Source organism: Crocodylus porosus, unplaced genomic scaffold (genome assembly GCF_001723895.1).
Source record: "Crocodylus porosus isolate Cpor-Errol unplaced genomic scaffold, CroPor_comp1, whole genome shotgun sequence".
NCBI lineage: Eukaryota > Metazoa > Chordata > Crocodylia > Crocodylidae > Crocodylus > Crocodylus porosus.
This window is the reverse complement of record NW_017728907.1, coordinates 53,711,774-53,726,419: the sequence shown is the minus strand read 5'-3', so window position 1 is coordinate 53,726,419 and position 14,646 is coordinate 53,711,774. Positions and strand designations below refer to the sequence as shown.

Here is a 14,646-nt window from a genome sequence, read left to right as displayed (position 1 = left end):
ACTGCGTAGATCCTCCTCTCCCTCCTCAGCCCATAGCCCGAGACTGGGAGGATCGACGAAAACACCACCTGAGCTCCCAGACCCCTAAGCCCTGCTCCCAAATCCCTGTAGCACCTCATGACCTGGCTGAGGGTGCTCCGAGCCGTGTTATTACTATAATATTGAAAGTTCATTCCATTCTCTTTGATCTTATAAATCCTCTAACTTCTTCTCTGATGAGCTGCTGCTCTCATCACTCCACGTATATACATGAGAACAAGTTCTCTCAACTTTTGACCCCTTGCATATGTGATCTCAGTCATTTCAATAGGTATTCCACCCTGCTCAGAGTCTTATATCCCATTAACAAGTGACTCCTTTAAAATGAATATATGCTTATATTTGGTAAGGTGGTAGGTGGTCAGGAGGGTGGCAGGAGGTTAATATCTTAAACAGGCAGATATAAGCATATAAAATATGAAGGCAACACTGCACACAGCATAGATTTAAATACTCCCACTGTAATTAATAATGGCTATTAGCCAGACTACCAGACAGTGTCAGATAACTATACAGCTTTGTGTAAACTAGGCCCTTTTCTACTAATTAAAGTTCAGGGAAATGTCCAATTGGAAAATTAGTTCATATATAGGTAAGTAATTGTACAAGATCCCTGAACCATGATTAACTAAGGTCATTCCCTTTCACTATAATACACTTTAGGCGTATATATGTTTTACTAAATTAGCTCTTCCAGTATGATAATTACTGTCAAGCATCCTAATCTCCATTTTACTGATGGATAAATAAAGGCATGAGGATATTAAGTTACTTGTCAGGGTCACCTGGAAAAATCTATAGAGCTGGGAATACAACCTCAAACTTTTGACTGTTCATCTCTTGGCCTAACTAAACCACCCTATGTTTAGTGTTCATCAGCCAATTTCAAAATAATTTCAGCTAAGACCATAAGAAGCTTTGTGGAGGAAGTAACAAGTTAAACCAACTCTGTAACTTGAATATATTCAGAGAATGAAGGGCAGCAGTCAGAGCAGAAAGATTTATTACTAAAATGGAGAGCAAATTGGACAGCAGTAATGATAACGGGAATGTATTCCACTTATAGAGAGTCAACAACATTTAATAATTTGCCCCAAACTGAAATATAGCATAATACACTATGTAATATAAACTCAGGGGCAACTACGTACTGGGTGTCTTTACATTCAAATAAGGTTCCAGTAATTATGGCTGTTTTTTTTAAATAAAAAAGATATTTACCTTTGGAGATTGAGGTATGTTTACCACAGTCAAACCTGATGTTGACCTTGTACCCATAGATATTAGTGTCAGGAAAGAGCTTTCAAGCTCTCACCCAGCTGCTTGCCCTTATCCTACTAATATGTCTTCAGTCCTGTTTCTGAGCACCTCTGTTGCTGGTGACTCAGCATCCTCACTAGACTCTTGTTCCATAACATAATTCTCCTTATTCTTCAGATATTTGCTTAAATGTTTAATCTGAACTTTTCCTTCTTCAGGACCTTTTATTCCACATCATTTTACCTTTCCCATCTCTAGAAAACTGTATATTCTTTTATTTTTTATTCATGCTCTACAAAGAAGTCATGGTTTTTACCTGGGTAGGTTCCCTATTAGCCAAGTGTGCACTTATAAAATAATCATTTTCCTCCTTTTTTATACTACTGTTTTCCTTTCATCACATGCTTGTTTTGCAACAGCACTTCATTCTGCATTGCTGCTTTCTTAACAGGTGTGATGGTTTTTTAACTCAAAGCAAGTCACTATGTCTTCGATGTATATTAGGTTTCATTTATTTATACTGAGTCTCATCCTTTTTTTCCATCTTCTTATATCTATAACATTATTGAGTTATTCTGCACTTAAGAGATACCTTCCCTGTAGTTTACAATCAAAGGCTTTAGGCTGATCTTGCTACTTTTTAGAAGTAGATGAGTTGTGATTCTACTCTCATAAGTCATGTGGCAAAAATCAGGCCTGATTTGTAGTAGCCAGACTACAGAGCCAAAATCCAGATCTTCTATAGTATTTCCCATGTTTGGGGCGTGGATGTGAGCAAGCCACACTCCTGCAAAGCACTGTCAGACATAGATAGTTCGGTATGTAAGCTGCATTTGAAAGTTAGAGGCTTTTAGACACTTCCAGGCCTAGGCACCAGCCGAGTGGAGGATTTATTTGAGTATCTAAATTTTGGACCAAGAAATCCGACACAACAAGTAGGTACCAAACTTCTCTTGTGACTCTACCCTGTGTGCATTGCCCCCTTGCATTAGCACTAGTAGATGTAGACTTTGCAAGTGCGATATACACCTTTTTAAAAAAGAATGATATGGCTGTTAATATTTTTCTTTTTGACTGGTGGTATCTTGTTTTGGGATAGCTGAACTTTTCACCTTGGCTTTCCCAAGAAGAATGGATACTGCGCAAAACTGAGTGGTTGCCAAAAGAACACACACAAATGATTGGTGTTGGACAGTAGACCTACTTCTTCTGGCAGCCACCACATCTGCAGCTAGTTAAGTAATACTTGTCACAAGAGCGTTACGTAACATTAACAACATGGGCATTGGATTTTTAGCTCTTAAGAGGAGAAAAGAAGCCTGATTTAGGCACACTGATTTGTCCTTGCAGATGTTTCTGCGTCAGCTCACGTCTACATCTAATGACTGCTGGAAATTAGTGGTCCTGTATTAATACCAGCTAACCACCATCTGTGGAAACATTTCTTTAGCTAAAGGGCAAAGTAGCAAGAAGAAACAAGAGACCATATACCGTAGGAACTGCAAGCCACTGAACAGGCAGCTGATGGCACTGAGTTTATTGAACTAGGCCAACTTTTAAGTAATAAGCTATAAGTGAAAAAGTGACTGTACTCTCAGTTCCCCTCTAGCCTAGTATTTCACCTTCCACATTTGTACTGAAAAGCAGCATGTAAACAACAAAATCTTGCCCTGTTTGCACAGATATACTGGTGAGGAGAAAAGCTTAAGAGAAGTTTCTTTTATACTTCCAGGGAGCATCCCCATGAGCAGGAACATGCATTTCTCTGAGGACAGTTGTCCCCAGGGAGCATCTCTGCACATGCACTCTGGCATGCAACAAATTTTCCTGGGTGGGGTAGGGGAGCCTGGGGGCTCCAGCAGTCTTACCTGTGACCTGGGGGCTGCAGCAGCGGCCATCTGGGTGCATGGAGCCTGGCCAGCAGCCAGACTGTGGCTCTGGCTGGCCACGCTCTGGTTTTGAGCAGCACACACTGCTGCCATGTGTGCTGCACCACTTCCCCCCCACCCCTTCTGTTTTTGTTAGATGCTGGAAGTTCCTGGTATCTAATTTTGCCAACCTGCTGTATGAAGCGTGGTGAACTAATTCATGTGCACCGTGTACATTTTGTGGCACTTCAAAAGCCTTTGAGGTGCTGCAAAACACACGTTCCCACTTGCGGGGATGCAGTCCCATTGTGCGTCCATACAGGACTGTCACTAAATAGGCACTTGTTCCCCAGCGTAGTTGGCAGGCTGACCCACTGACACTCCTAGTGGCATCCTACATGTCTAAGACTATGTGGCTGGTGAGGCCAGGCTCTTAAGTCCGTCGGCTGGGCCTGGTTTTGGCACCAGACATTAGGCGAGGTATAAGCTGATCCATTTCAAAACAGCAATAATGTACAGTCTGGAGTGTGCCGAAGCTTGTGGCTTGTCCCCTTCTCTGCCTACCCTGTCCTGATCCATCCTATCTCATGTAGACAGCTTTGCTCAAGGAACATCTGTTTTGCTGCTATTATTAATCCCACCCACTTCACAACATCTTTCACAGGATTAGAGCTACAATTTGTTATATAATTTGAAAGCTCTCAGGGTTACCAACCCAGGAAAAAGATATTATGGACAATCTGCTCACTCTTTACTGACAGCCAGATTTATTTACTGACATATGTTTTTACTGACACATGTCTGGCATAATGTAAATGTAACTCTACTGTGAGGCCCTAGACAAGTGCTGGGTCCAAATTTAGGGATGCAGGTTGTAGCTGTGGGTGGCTTTCTTCTATAGGTACTGGCCTCTGGCTGCTTTACCACTCCATCGAGGAAGAGCACAGACCATCTGCAAATGCTTCCATAGCCTGATGAAGGGTGTTTGTGCCCAAAAGCTTGCTAAGAAGAATTTTTCCAACTATCGGTGTTGGTCTAATAAAAGATATCAAATCCAAATTTAGGGGTTTAAACCCCTAAATCATAGGGGAAAAGTTTGCAGATTATCAATAAAAGAAAATGTCTTGAGTTAGCAGCTCTAGTTGACTTGCAGTAATTATTTTATACCATGCTACCCCCCAGGGGTCCCCTGTTTGCCCCAGAGGTATTGCAAGATATTTCAGCACCCAAGGCAGAGTTGGGAAGTGGGGTAGGGGTGCTTATACTGACCAGCGGAGAGCAGGAGGGGAGGACAGGGAAAGGGGAAGCAGAATCTTACCTTCCCCTACCATCTGTGCTCAGGCAGAAGCTGCTATAGCTACTGCTGGAGCATCATGAGCTTGGCTGAAAAAGACTCTGGGAGAGGGAAGGGGCCATATTGGTGACCACGCTAAGTTGGTGCCCGGAGCTGGTGTCTCCTTCACCCCACCCTAATTATGCTACTGCCTCCCAGCCCACCCCCGGCATTACCCTGCCAGCCCCACTGTCTCCCACACTGCTGGTGTCCAAGCTTGCCTACAAGTTTCTTTCCAAGAGGGAGCTTCAGTCAACTCCTAGTTACTGATTTTTTATTTATTTATTTATTTATTCACCCGGGGGGGGGGGGGTGTCTTTTTCATTGCATTTTATTTTGTGGAATTTACAGGCAGGTGTTTTTAGCCTGTTTTTTGTTTTTTTTTTATGGATAGTCCATAAATTCATGGACACTTGGCAACCCTGGAAGCCCTTTGGCTTTGATTATGTTTTTCCTAGGGTGCATGGGGGGTGGATTTTTTTGATCATCTTTCTACAACCTCAGTGGATCAAAGACAGAGTCTTCTTAGTGGTACAGCCCACCAGCAGAAGAGCTTTCGTTTTCCCTGACACTTTGTAAATAAAAAAATAAGCATTTCCAAGGGCTTTTGCTGCTTATAAAACCTTGGAACCATGGCTATTGTGCAGTGTAAATTAAAGGTAGATTTAACTAAAGAGAGATGGGATCAGTTTGTTGACTTTTTGGAGTGAGCAATACTAGAGATAGATTTGAACAACAAGATAAACAGGCAAGGCTGAACAGCTGTAGCAAGGAGATTTTTATATTCCCTGCTCTGTTTCTTTGTGGTCCATACTATTTAGAGCTTGGCAAGACTGAAAATCTTGCTTGCATTAAACCCCTGCAGCTGTATAGCTCCCAAAAAAGAGGGGATAAAATTAGGTAATCAGCATGTGACTGCATTGTGATTGCTTGTCGGTAAGTCAGTCCCTTGTGCAGAAAAGGCCTCATCTTTTTAACAAGGAATTCAGGAAGGTCTATCTGAATCATGTTAAGCAATTTAAGAATAACGTTTGAATTGTAGGATACATATGTCAGGTTTTAATACGAGGAGAATATCATACAAGAGGAGATTAAAAGAGCCTGGCTGGATTAATCTAGGAAAGCGAAGACCTTAGGGAAGAGAAAAATCTCTCTTTATAGTCACATCTGAGAGATTAAAAACCAGGGAGGGAGGAGGACAAGCTAAAGGATAATATTGGCACAAACACAGCTAAAAACTGACACAAAATAAATGTAGACTGTGAATTAGAAATGTCCACAGGTAGAGCACTTCAGTGCTATCCTGTAGGTTTGGATTTGGTTAGAGTTCCTATGTGATTCTGGGCAAGTTGCACCAAACTTTGCACATGTAAGCACATCTGCATGTAAAAGTGCCATATTCATGTTGCATGGGTCACTTTTCTTCTGGCATCTTTTAACAACACTGTGTAATAGAAACATAGTGGATTAACACTTTGTAGAGCGTTAGCAACAGCCAGAGAATATGGGCAATTCTTAGCCCGTCGGGACCAGGAGCCACAACTTGCCTACTGCCGATGGAGGGGAAGGCTATTTCAGAGGGTTTAGCTCAAGAAGCAACCTGTCCTTACAACAGCAAACAAGATTTTTTGTTTAAGTGTGATGGCCTGTTACCTAAGCTGGCATTTCATTTGGGTTCAGGATTAGTAATCGGCACGTGTTGGCCCACCCTCAGTTTGTGGTCAGAACTCCTAGGGGTGCTAGAGGGAGCAAGAGCCCTTCACTTGGATACACAAGAAAAAACTTGTACATGCCCAAGAAGAGGTTCTTGCATCTGAAGAACACTGGCCTCTTCAGTATGATTTCTCCTAGGACGGAAATAGGCTGTGTATGGGGTGTTTCCTTTATGCCCCTGCTGGAGCCCTGATGACAGTATCTCACCTTTCCTTCCTTTCCATCCTCCCTGCTTTGAAACTCTTTGTCAGGGTTGGCTTTCTGCCCACAGAGGCAGGACACAATCTCACTTGGTACCATCAGTGCTTGCAAGAGACATTGTCCTGCCCCAGCCCTTTAGCAGCTGAGCACACACTGCAGTATCTCCTAGCCTTACTTTCCATCTTGTAGAAGAGGAATTGAATTCAAGACTTGCATGACGGCGTAACGCAGAATCTGCGTGTCCACTCTCTCAAGTTTCTTTTGCTTGTTAAAAATAACTGGCCTCATCCCCCTTCGCAGTGAAGTCAGTGAGACAGCTGCCATGAACATCAACCAGAGGCCCACTTGGGATTGCAACAGGCACAGAAGGAAAAGCAGAACTAGTGCTTAAACAGTGTTAAACATGACTAGCACAGGAAAAAAGCCGTGCTTTTAATGCTTATAATTTTATTCCCCGCGGGTAAAACAAATGTGCTTCTCCATGATATTTTGCAGCTCAGCCACATTGCCTATAACTTTCAAGTGCTTACTGGAGAATAACCATGTGGACAGGAGGATTGCCAGATTCGTGCTGCCTGTGGGGGCCACGATCAACATGGATGGGACTGCGCTGTACGAAGCGGTGGCAGCCATCTTTATTGCTCAAGTAAACAACTATGAGCTAGACTTTGGACAGATTATTACTATAAGGTATCAAACTAAAATCTCCCTGCCTTTCAGTTTGTTGGACTTAATACGTGTGTAATGCTCTCTCGTAACGCATGTGCTAACCACACTGCAGCATCTGCAGCGTTCGGGCCCTAACTCCTTCGAACTGTGATCACATAGCGTGAAATAAAGGCCCTCCTCCTCATCACCAGTGGGGAACACAAACATCTGAGCCTAGCCTAAGAGGCACACTTCGAATAGCGCCGCATGTTTCAGTGCATTAGGGGGGCTTTTTCATTGCTTATTGTAGTCCCCTCATCGCTCATTTAAATAGGATTAGAACTTTGTTTCTATCAGTGTTTAGGTACGATTGTCCCTGAATCCTATCAAAAGGGAAGCCCTCCCAAGCTTTGTGCTATGAGGGCTGAGCTTCCAGGGCACAGGGTAGGGGAAGCACCCAAGAACCACCTCCCTCCAGGGGTGAGATCCTCAATCTCTGTCCTGCTTTCTATGCCATTTAAAAGGGCCAGAGAGACATGAGAGAGCCATGAAGTGCTGTGTCAGACAAGGGGAGGATTTGCCCTGCATTAAAACTGAAAAACAGCTACCTGTAAAAAAAAAAAAGCCCTGAAATACATGCTGGAAGGACCTGTCCAACCAGGCAGGGTGGAGATTCTGATCTGCCTGGTTCATGAGGCAGCCTCAGCAGTCATGTGCAGTGCTGCCGTCTGAGCCTGTGAGCACTGCTGAGTTGCCCCCTTGCTCCCATTCAGCATGCAGCAAAGCCCAACAATCAGGCAGTGCAGCCAGTTTAGCATGGCCCAGAGCAGGTGCACAAAGCTGCTCTCACACCTTCTCTCAGGTGTGCTACTAGGTGTGTAGTAAGGGTCATGCTAAACTCCCTATTTCCTAGGCTTTGGCACAAACAAGTAAAAAGGAACTGCTCCCATGCTTTCCACAAGACAGTGTAGATGTGCCCAAGGAGGCTGCTCTCAGGCCTCTCTCGCCCTCCCCAGTGGTTCAAGATCCGGAGGGCACAAAGCCAGGACCCCTGCTAAGCCTCAGAGGTGCAAGCGTTATGCTGCTGGTTGTACAATTAAGTTTCAATCTTCTGCTGGTCAAGAGAGGACCAACTATATAGGAACTATAGATAATATATATATTTTTTAATATTTTCTCCTTGAAAATCCTATAACTGGCCCAAAAGAGAGAGGAATTATTGCCAGGATATTTTTACCATCTGCCAAGGACTGCCTCGGGGAGGACAACCTGCAGCTTTCAAGCCAGGAACAAATGATTAGAAAAACATTCCTGTAGTGCATAAGGCTCTGACCACAACAGAGATCTGCTTACCCACATACCCGCTGACCTCACCGCTCTCCTATCTGCACTTCTGTGATTTGCTTGTTTTCAACCCCCAAAAAAGGCCTGATGGTCGCATGCGCTTGCTGAGACTGTGCGCTGCATCTCTGAGACTTAGAACAGAACTTAGCCTAGGAGCTGGGGCTGCAGGCCACCCTGATCGTGGAGAGGCCCCAGGGTTACCTGGCTGAGAGAAGCCTCTTTGGGCAGATCTAAGCTGCCTTCATAGAAAGCCTGGGAGCACCACCATGGGAGCGTGGCACAGTCAAGGCCTTAATGGCAAGAGCAGCGTACTGAAAATAACTGCACACCATGGCTGAAGTTTGCTTGCAAGTATATGGCAGGTTGGTCAAACTAAAAACATGACATGGGGTGGAGGAAATCAATTTTACCCACACCAGTTGGTTTCTCGTGTTCTCACCTCTTTAGTTTGCGTTAGAACCACCACATGAAAGAGCCGGCTTTGCAATTTCATATGTGACATTTGAGAAGCTGGGCCAGAACAAGAGCCAATGCATGTGGCACGTTACAAAAGTCATCCAGGTGGGGAAGGGAGGTGAAAAGGGTGATTTGAAAAAGCAGAGGGCAAGAAGCATGCTGAGAGGTGGAAAGAATATAGTTCTGTAAACTCCTCTGAGGAGAATTAGGTTTTCTTCTGTGCCTTGTAGAGTGCTATTCGTAATGCTCATCCTAAGAAGGAATTATATGTAAAATAGGCAAATTAAAAATAACTGCAGGAAGGAAGAGGGAGTGAAGGGTAGAATGGGTTGTAATGAAAGGCAAGATAGGGAGAAATGGATAGTTAACAGGGTTGAGCTCCACACCAAACTTAGGCTCAAATTCCATCTCTGAATCCACACATCACCTGTATATAGCAACCATCCCAGAACTAACTATTTCTGTACCTGAAGATTTAAAATCTGGATCCAAAAACAAATGTTTCCAAGTTCTGGAGACTTATTTTTATTTTATTTTTAAAATTTGACTGCCTGTTATGAAAATAGAGTTGAACTGCAAACCTGGCTTCAGATCTGGTGCCAAGACCCTGACAACAGCAGGACGGTGAGCCAGAGACCTTCTCCTTTTCTTGGCAGTTTCCATTGAAAATATAATTATATCAACAGCAAAGGGCCACATTAAGGCCATTTCTGAGTGGCTGAATTTATGAAGTTGGTCTGAAGCAGCATATGAGCAACAGGAGTTTTCCCTTACCTCACTAATTCATTAGAGGCTACTTGGTCCCAATTAAGTCATTAGAAGTGATTTTCCATTGACTTAAAGGGAGCAGCAGTAATCCTGGAGGGCAAAAAGGACAGAGCACAGTCACTAACAAATAATCATTGTCGAAATAAATTTCTCTTTCACACATCAAAATAATACTCCTTTCTATCAAGGCTGTGCTGGCGCTATGCTATCCAAATGCCACAAAAGCTTTGCGTTTTTCATAAAAAACTGAGTAATATTAATTTTCTCTCTCATAAGCGATTAATATATTTATTGTGTGAAAGCTAAGAACCATGGATTTTGTTTAGAGCTATGAACTATGAGAAAGCTACTTAATTGGAAAATGGAGATAATGCCACCCAACCATTTGACAGACTTATTAACGATCTTTAAAGAAGAGGGAAAGCACCTTTTCCCTCTTGCCACATAGAGGAGGACACGGACCAATGACCTGAAATTGTAGCAAAGTAAATTCAGATTGGATATCTGGCAAAATGTCTTCACTGTGAGCATAGTGAGGCAGTGGAATAGATGCCTTGGGAAGTTGTGGACTCTCCATCATTGGAGGTGTTCAAGAAGAAGTTGGACAGTCACTGGCCGGGGATGATGTAGGCATAGCTATGCCTATTTTCTACCATGGGTATTTCCGGTGTGCTGGTTGCTTCTGCCCCTTACCCCCCACCACCCATTTTTTTCTGCTATATGTTTCAGGGTGTTATTAAGCCTCCCCAGAGGCATTTGTGTTGGCTACAGCTAAGGCTGACAATTGCCAATTTGCTAGATGCAAATCAGAGGTTCCTGGCTAGAGGGTCTTGTCCAGATAGTGCATAAATGCAAATGAAGGTCATTGTTATTCCTTTAGTAAGTCACCCACTTCATGTCTTAATATGCTTACATTTTGCCTTTTAATTGGGTGATCTAACTTCTTTCTTGAGAGTTGGCCATTTCCAAGAGCAGTGCTAGTCCTGGTTTCCTATTTCTGGAAGCTTAGAAGGATGGAGTCATGGTCATGCTTGTTCATAGTTTGACCCAAATATGTGAAATACAGGGTTTCTCCCCCCTCTTTTTCCAGTTTCTGCCAGCTAGAAGGCCTGGAGTGACAAAGAGGGATCTAAAAGCCACAAAGGCAGCCGGGAAAGATGCACGGGGCACAAGAACTGCTAATGCCAATATAAAGTACCTTTGGAGAGCCTCCTTGCTAGGTAGTATCATAACAGGGCCTTGGGTTGTTCAAATAGTTATAGTTGGGGCTACAAAGCAACTTAGCATTTGGAGGACACAAGTTGGCCATAGCCACCACAGCTGCGTCCTCCCCTTGTGCTGTAAAGTCTGTGCTGCTCTCTGAGAAGCACAGGGCAGAATTTCATCCCTTGAACTCCCACACCTGGCTGCAGAAATACAGATGAAAATATAGCCCTGTGCAAATATTGTCCTAACTGTTTTCTAATCACAGTCCACTAAGATTCTTATCGCAAAGCCTTCAGTTAAGTAATTTCTTAAGTAATGTCAATCATGAAGTTATACAGAAATGTATTGTTACTGTGTGTTATTTCCGGTCAAGATCAAGTGCTGTTAAATCTTATTGTTCCTTTCCTTGTTTGCTGAAGTATCACAGCAACAGCTGCCAGTATAGGTGCTGCAGGTATCCCACAAGCTGGCCTCGTGACCATGGTCATTGTTCTGACATCAGTCGGGCTGCCTACAGATGACATCACCCTAATTATTGCAGTTGACTGGGCACTGTAAGTAGTACAAAGATCTTGAGCCTTCAAATGCAGTGATGGTGCAAAAAAGGCAAATCTTATTCTGGAAGGTATTTACAGGAATGCCGCATGTTAGACACGAGAAATGATTATTCTACTCTATCCAGCACAGGTGAGACCTTAGCTGGGGTCCCATATCCAGTTTAGGGCAGCAGACCTTAAGAAAGTTGGAAGAAGTCCTGGAGAGAGCAAGAGGAATAAGAGGAAATAGAAATGAAAATCTTAAAAGAATTGGCTTTGTTCTAGAAAATGGAAGTTGAGGTGGGTTATGATAAGTCTTCCAATATACACAGGACTGTCTTCAAGAGGACAGTGATGAGTTGTTCTCCATGGCCATGAAGGGAAAGGACAAGAAGAAATCAACTTATTTTTTAGCAGTAATAAGTTAGGGGAAACATTCTAAATATCTAACTTAATTATAAGACTAGTTGAGCATTGTGACAGGTAAGAGAGGGAGGCAGTAGAGATTGTTAGGAATGAGTTAGGTACTAACATTTGGCAGGATTTTCTAGGTACACTGATTCTGCCTCAGAGCAGAAGGATGGACAAAATGACCTCTTGAAATGCTTTCCAACCTTGCCTTTCTGTGATTTGACCTATTTATCAGCTGTTTATCGATCCATTGGCACTGCTGGCACTGGGAACTGCACGGCAACAGCACTCAGACTAAAGGAGGTTCTCCACTACCAGTCATCTATACACACAGAGCTGGAGAATTAACTCACAAAATCCATTCACCTTGGCCATGAGCAGTTTTGAAAAAAAAGCAATGCAGATTGCAAATTTGGGGCCCCTTGACAGTGAGAAGTCCCGTTGCCCGGCTCAGAAGCTGCACAGACCAGCCAAGCCGGCTTCAGCATGTTGTCAGTGGCTTGGCATTGTGTAAAATGGGGCTGTTCGTATTTGTGTTCAGACATGGCAACATTTCATAATTCCATGAGGCAAGGCCATCCTCGAGCAGTTTGGCTTATACCTAGGAGGCAGCAGTAGTGTACACATAGACAAGTTCATTATGTCTTATTCTAAGCAAGTCCTCCAATTTCTTCATTAGTCTTTTAGCACAGCTGAGTTGTATTGCATTACAATGTGCTGTTTTATATCCAGCCTCAAATCACTCAATGTACTCTAAAATTACTATACAGAAGTTGGATTTGTATCCTTTTCTTGCTTCTAAATGATGATTAGAAAGGCTTAAGGTTTACATATTTCTAAAAGAAGTAAAAATCCTGCTTATGTACATGGCTTTGTATACTTTACCTTAAACAGCAGGAATGTCAAGTCAGGGCTTCCATGGTTTTGCTGAAAAGCTTCTAGGAGGCCTGTGGGATATTTGCTAACCGTGCCAATACCAATTATTAAAGGAGAAGGGCATTGAATGTTTAATAAACTTTACTAATCCTTTATCTAATGTTATCCTGTATCTAAGTAATCCTGTATCTAATGTTAGTCAATGAATTTAACAAATACTCAGCAACAACAAAATGTTAAAAATCTGACTAACAGGCCTGTCCCTCTGAATTGTTTAGCCTTCACTCTCACCTCTTGCAGTTTTACCATTTCCCTATAATTCCAGTTAATCTTTCAGTTTAAATTTCTGCTTGTTTTACACTAGCAATTCAAGACAAAAACAACATTTTTTATACAGGTCACTGGTAAGAAAGAAGCACATATCTACAGTCCTTGGACTATAAAGCTACAGGTGCAAAGCAAATTGAATTGTTTAGGATGCATTTGACTTTGTGCATAACTTTATGAATACGTTTGAATGTGGTGAAGCATAATGGCTGCTTAAAATGTGCTGACAAGATTGAAATCTCCATGGTAATGCAAAAGATCTGTTGCTTGTATTTTGGTCCATTTAAGTGGCCATTACGGATACATAAAGTTCATACCTTTATTGTGTTCAAAATTAAAACTTCTCAGTTCTTCCATATGTGGGGCACAAGTTTTGTATCTCCAGGTGCACCGTGCTGTACCACTGTACACTAAAATAGCACTGTGCCCACTGCTAACACCAGTGCTGCCCTGCTGCCAAGCAGGGTTATTCAAGACCTTGCAGGTCAGTTTTCCAGTGGAACTGAAATCAGCAACTTGGATGGAGTCTGTGCAGACTCCAAGAGAAACTTGCTTTATGTAGAGACATAAATCAATGCTAGAACAGAGCTGGTCAAACAGCACGCGGAGAAATCAGGTTTTCCAGGAATAGCCTATAACTAGTGCCTGATTTCCAAGGAAAACTACTGTAAGAATTTATTCAAATAAGAGCCCAAGGCAGGTAAGGAACCCTTCTGCTGTTCCTTCCCACAGCTTCCTTCCTTCCAAAATTGCCTACATGCACAACTTTGCAGAAACCAAAACTAATAATCCAGCATATCTTTCCAAGAGTCAAAAACTGATCACCAGCTAAGAAAAAACTCATCTGACAACATATAACAGCACCAACTGGTGACACCTTCCATCACAGAATTGGTTTGCCTGTTACGTGCACTTTTATGAAACTTCTTGTGAAAGGAAAATCAAAAGCAGAAAGACAAGGCCCCAAAGGATAGCTTCAACAAATACATCTAGGGCCAGATTTTTTCAAATGTGTAGCTATGAGACTTGCATGTGCAGGGTGGATAACTCTGCATGCAAATATATTTTAGTGCAGTAATTGCATGCCTAATTTGCAGGGGCAATTATGCATGTAGTTTGTATGTATAAAACATGCCTAAACATATGAAAAAAGCTGCTCCATGGAGTTTAAGCTATGTTTAAATTAAAGTACAATATCTGAAATCTGGGCACTGTTGATATTGGACCCTTATTTACATTTATAAGCCAAACATCTGGCGGTCCCTGCATCTCAGTTTTATGACCCATAGTCACAAATTAAGTTACCAAGATTATACAGTTTTCAGATGTGCATTGGAAGACAAGTTTTTTTAAGACTTAAAAGAGACACCCACAATGGGACTAGCGAGTCTGTTCCCAATATTGCCTTCCAAGTAGCTTCAGGTGCACCACCCTCCAATTTGTGTGGGATTGCAAATAATTTTAAATAACAACAGCAACAATTCCTAGCACTGTGGTGTGAAAGACCTGAATCAGGAGAAGCCGACTGCCTAAGGGAACTGTCGAGAACCAGTGAAGTAGATGATATATACGCTCAGAGGTGTAGCTGGGCAGTTTTGTGCCCTGGGTAGCAGCAGTGGCGGCTGCTATTTTTGTGCTCAGACCTGATGTACATTGATGG

The 14,646-nt window shown here is 42.7% G+C and overlaps 2 protein-coding genes across 2 annotated transcripts in view; one reads left to right on the top strand and one right to left on the bottom strand.

The window, feature by feature from the left end:
- The window catches only part of CPT2 (carnitine palmitoyltransferase 2), a 94,395-nt gene extending 87,678 nt beyond the window's left edge, over positions 1–6,717 (bottom strand). The window contains exon 1 of the mRNA XM_019531449.1: positions 6,590–6,717. Coding sequence (XP_019386994.1) covers positions 6,590–6,702 — 113 coding nt within the window. The 5' untranslated portion in view covers positions 6,703–6,717. The remainder of the gene's footprint in view (positions 1–6,589) is intronic.
- Positions 1–14,646, top strand: part of SLC1A7 (solute carrier family 1 member 7) — a 97,298-nt gene that overhangs the window by 75,558 nt on the left and 7,094 nt on the right. The window contains exons 8-9 of the mRNA XM_019531454.1: positions 6,910–7,104; positions 11,256–11,390. Of these exons, the coding sequence (XP_019386999.1) occupies positions 6,910–7,104; positions 11,256–11,390 (330 nt within the window). The remainder of the gene's footprint in view (positions 1–6,909; positions 7,105–11,255; positions 11,391–14,646) is intronic.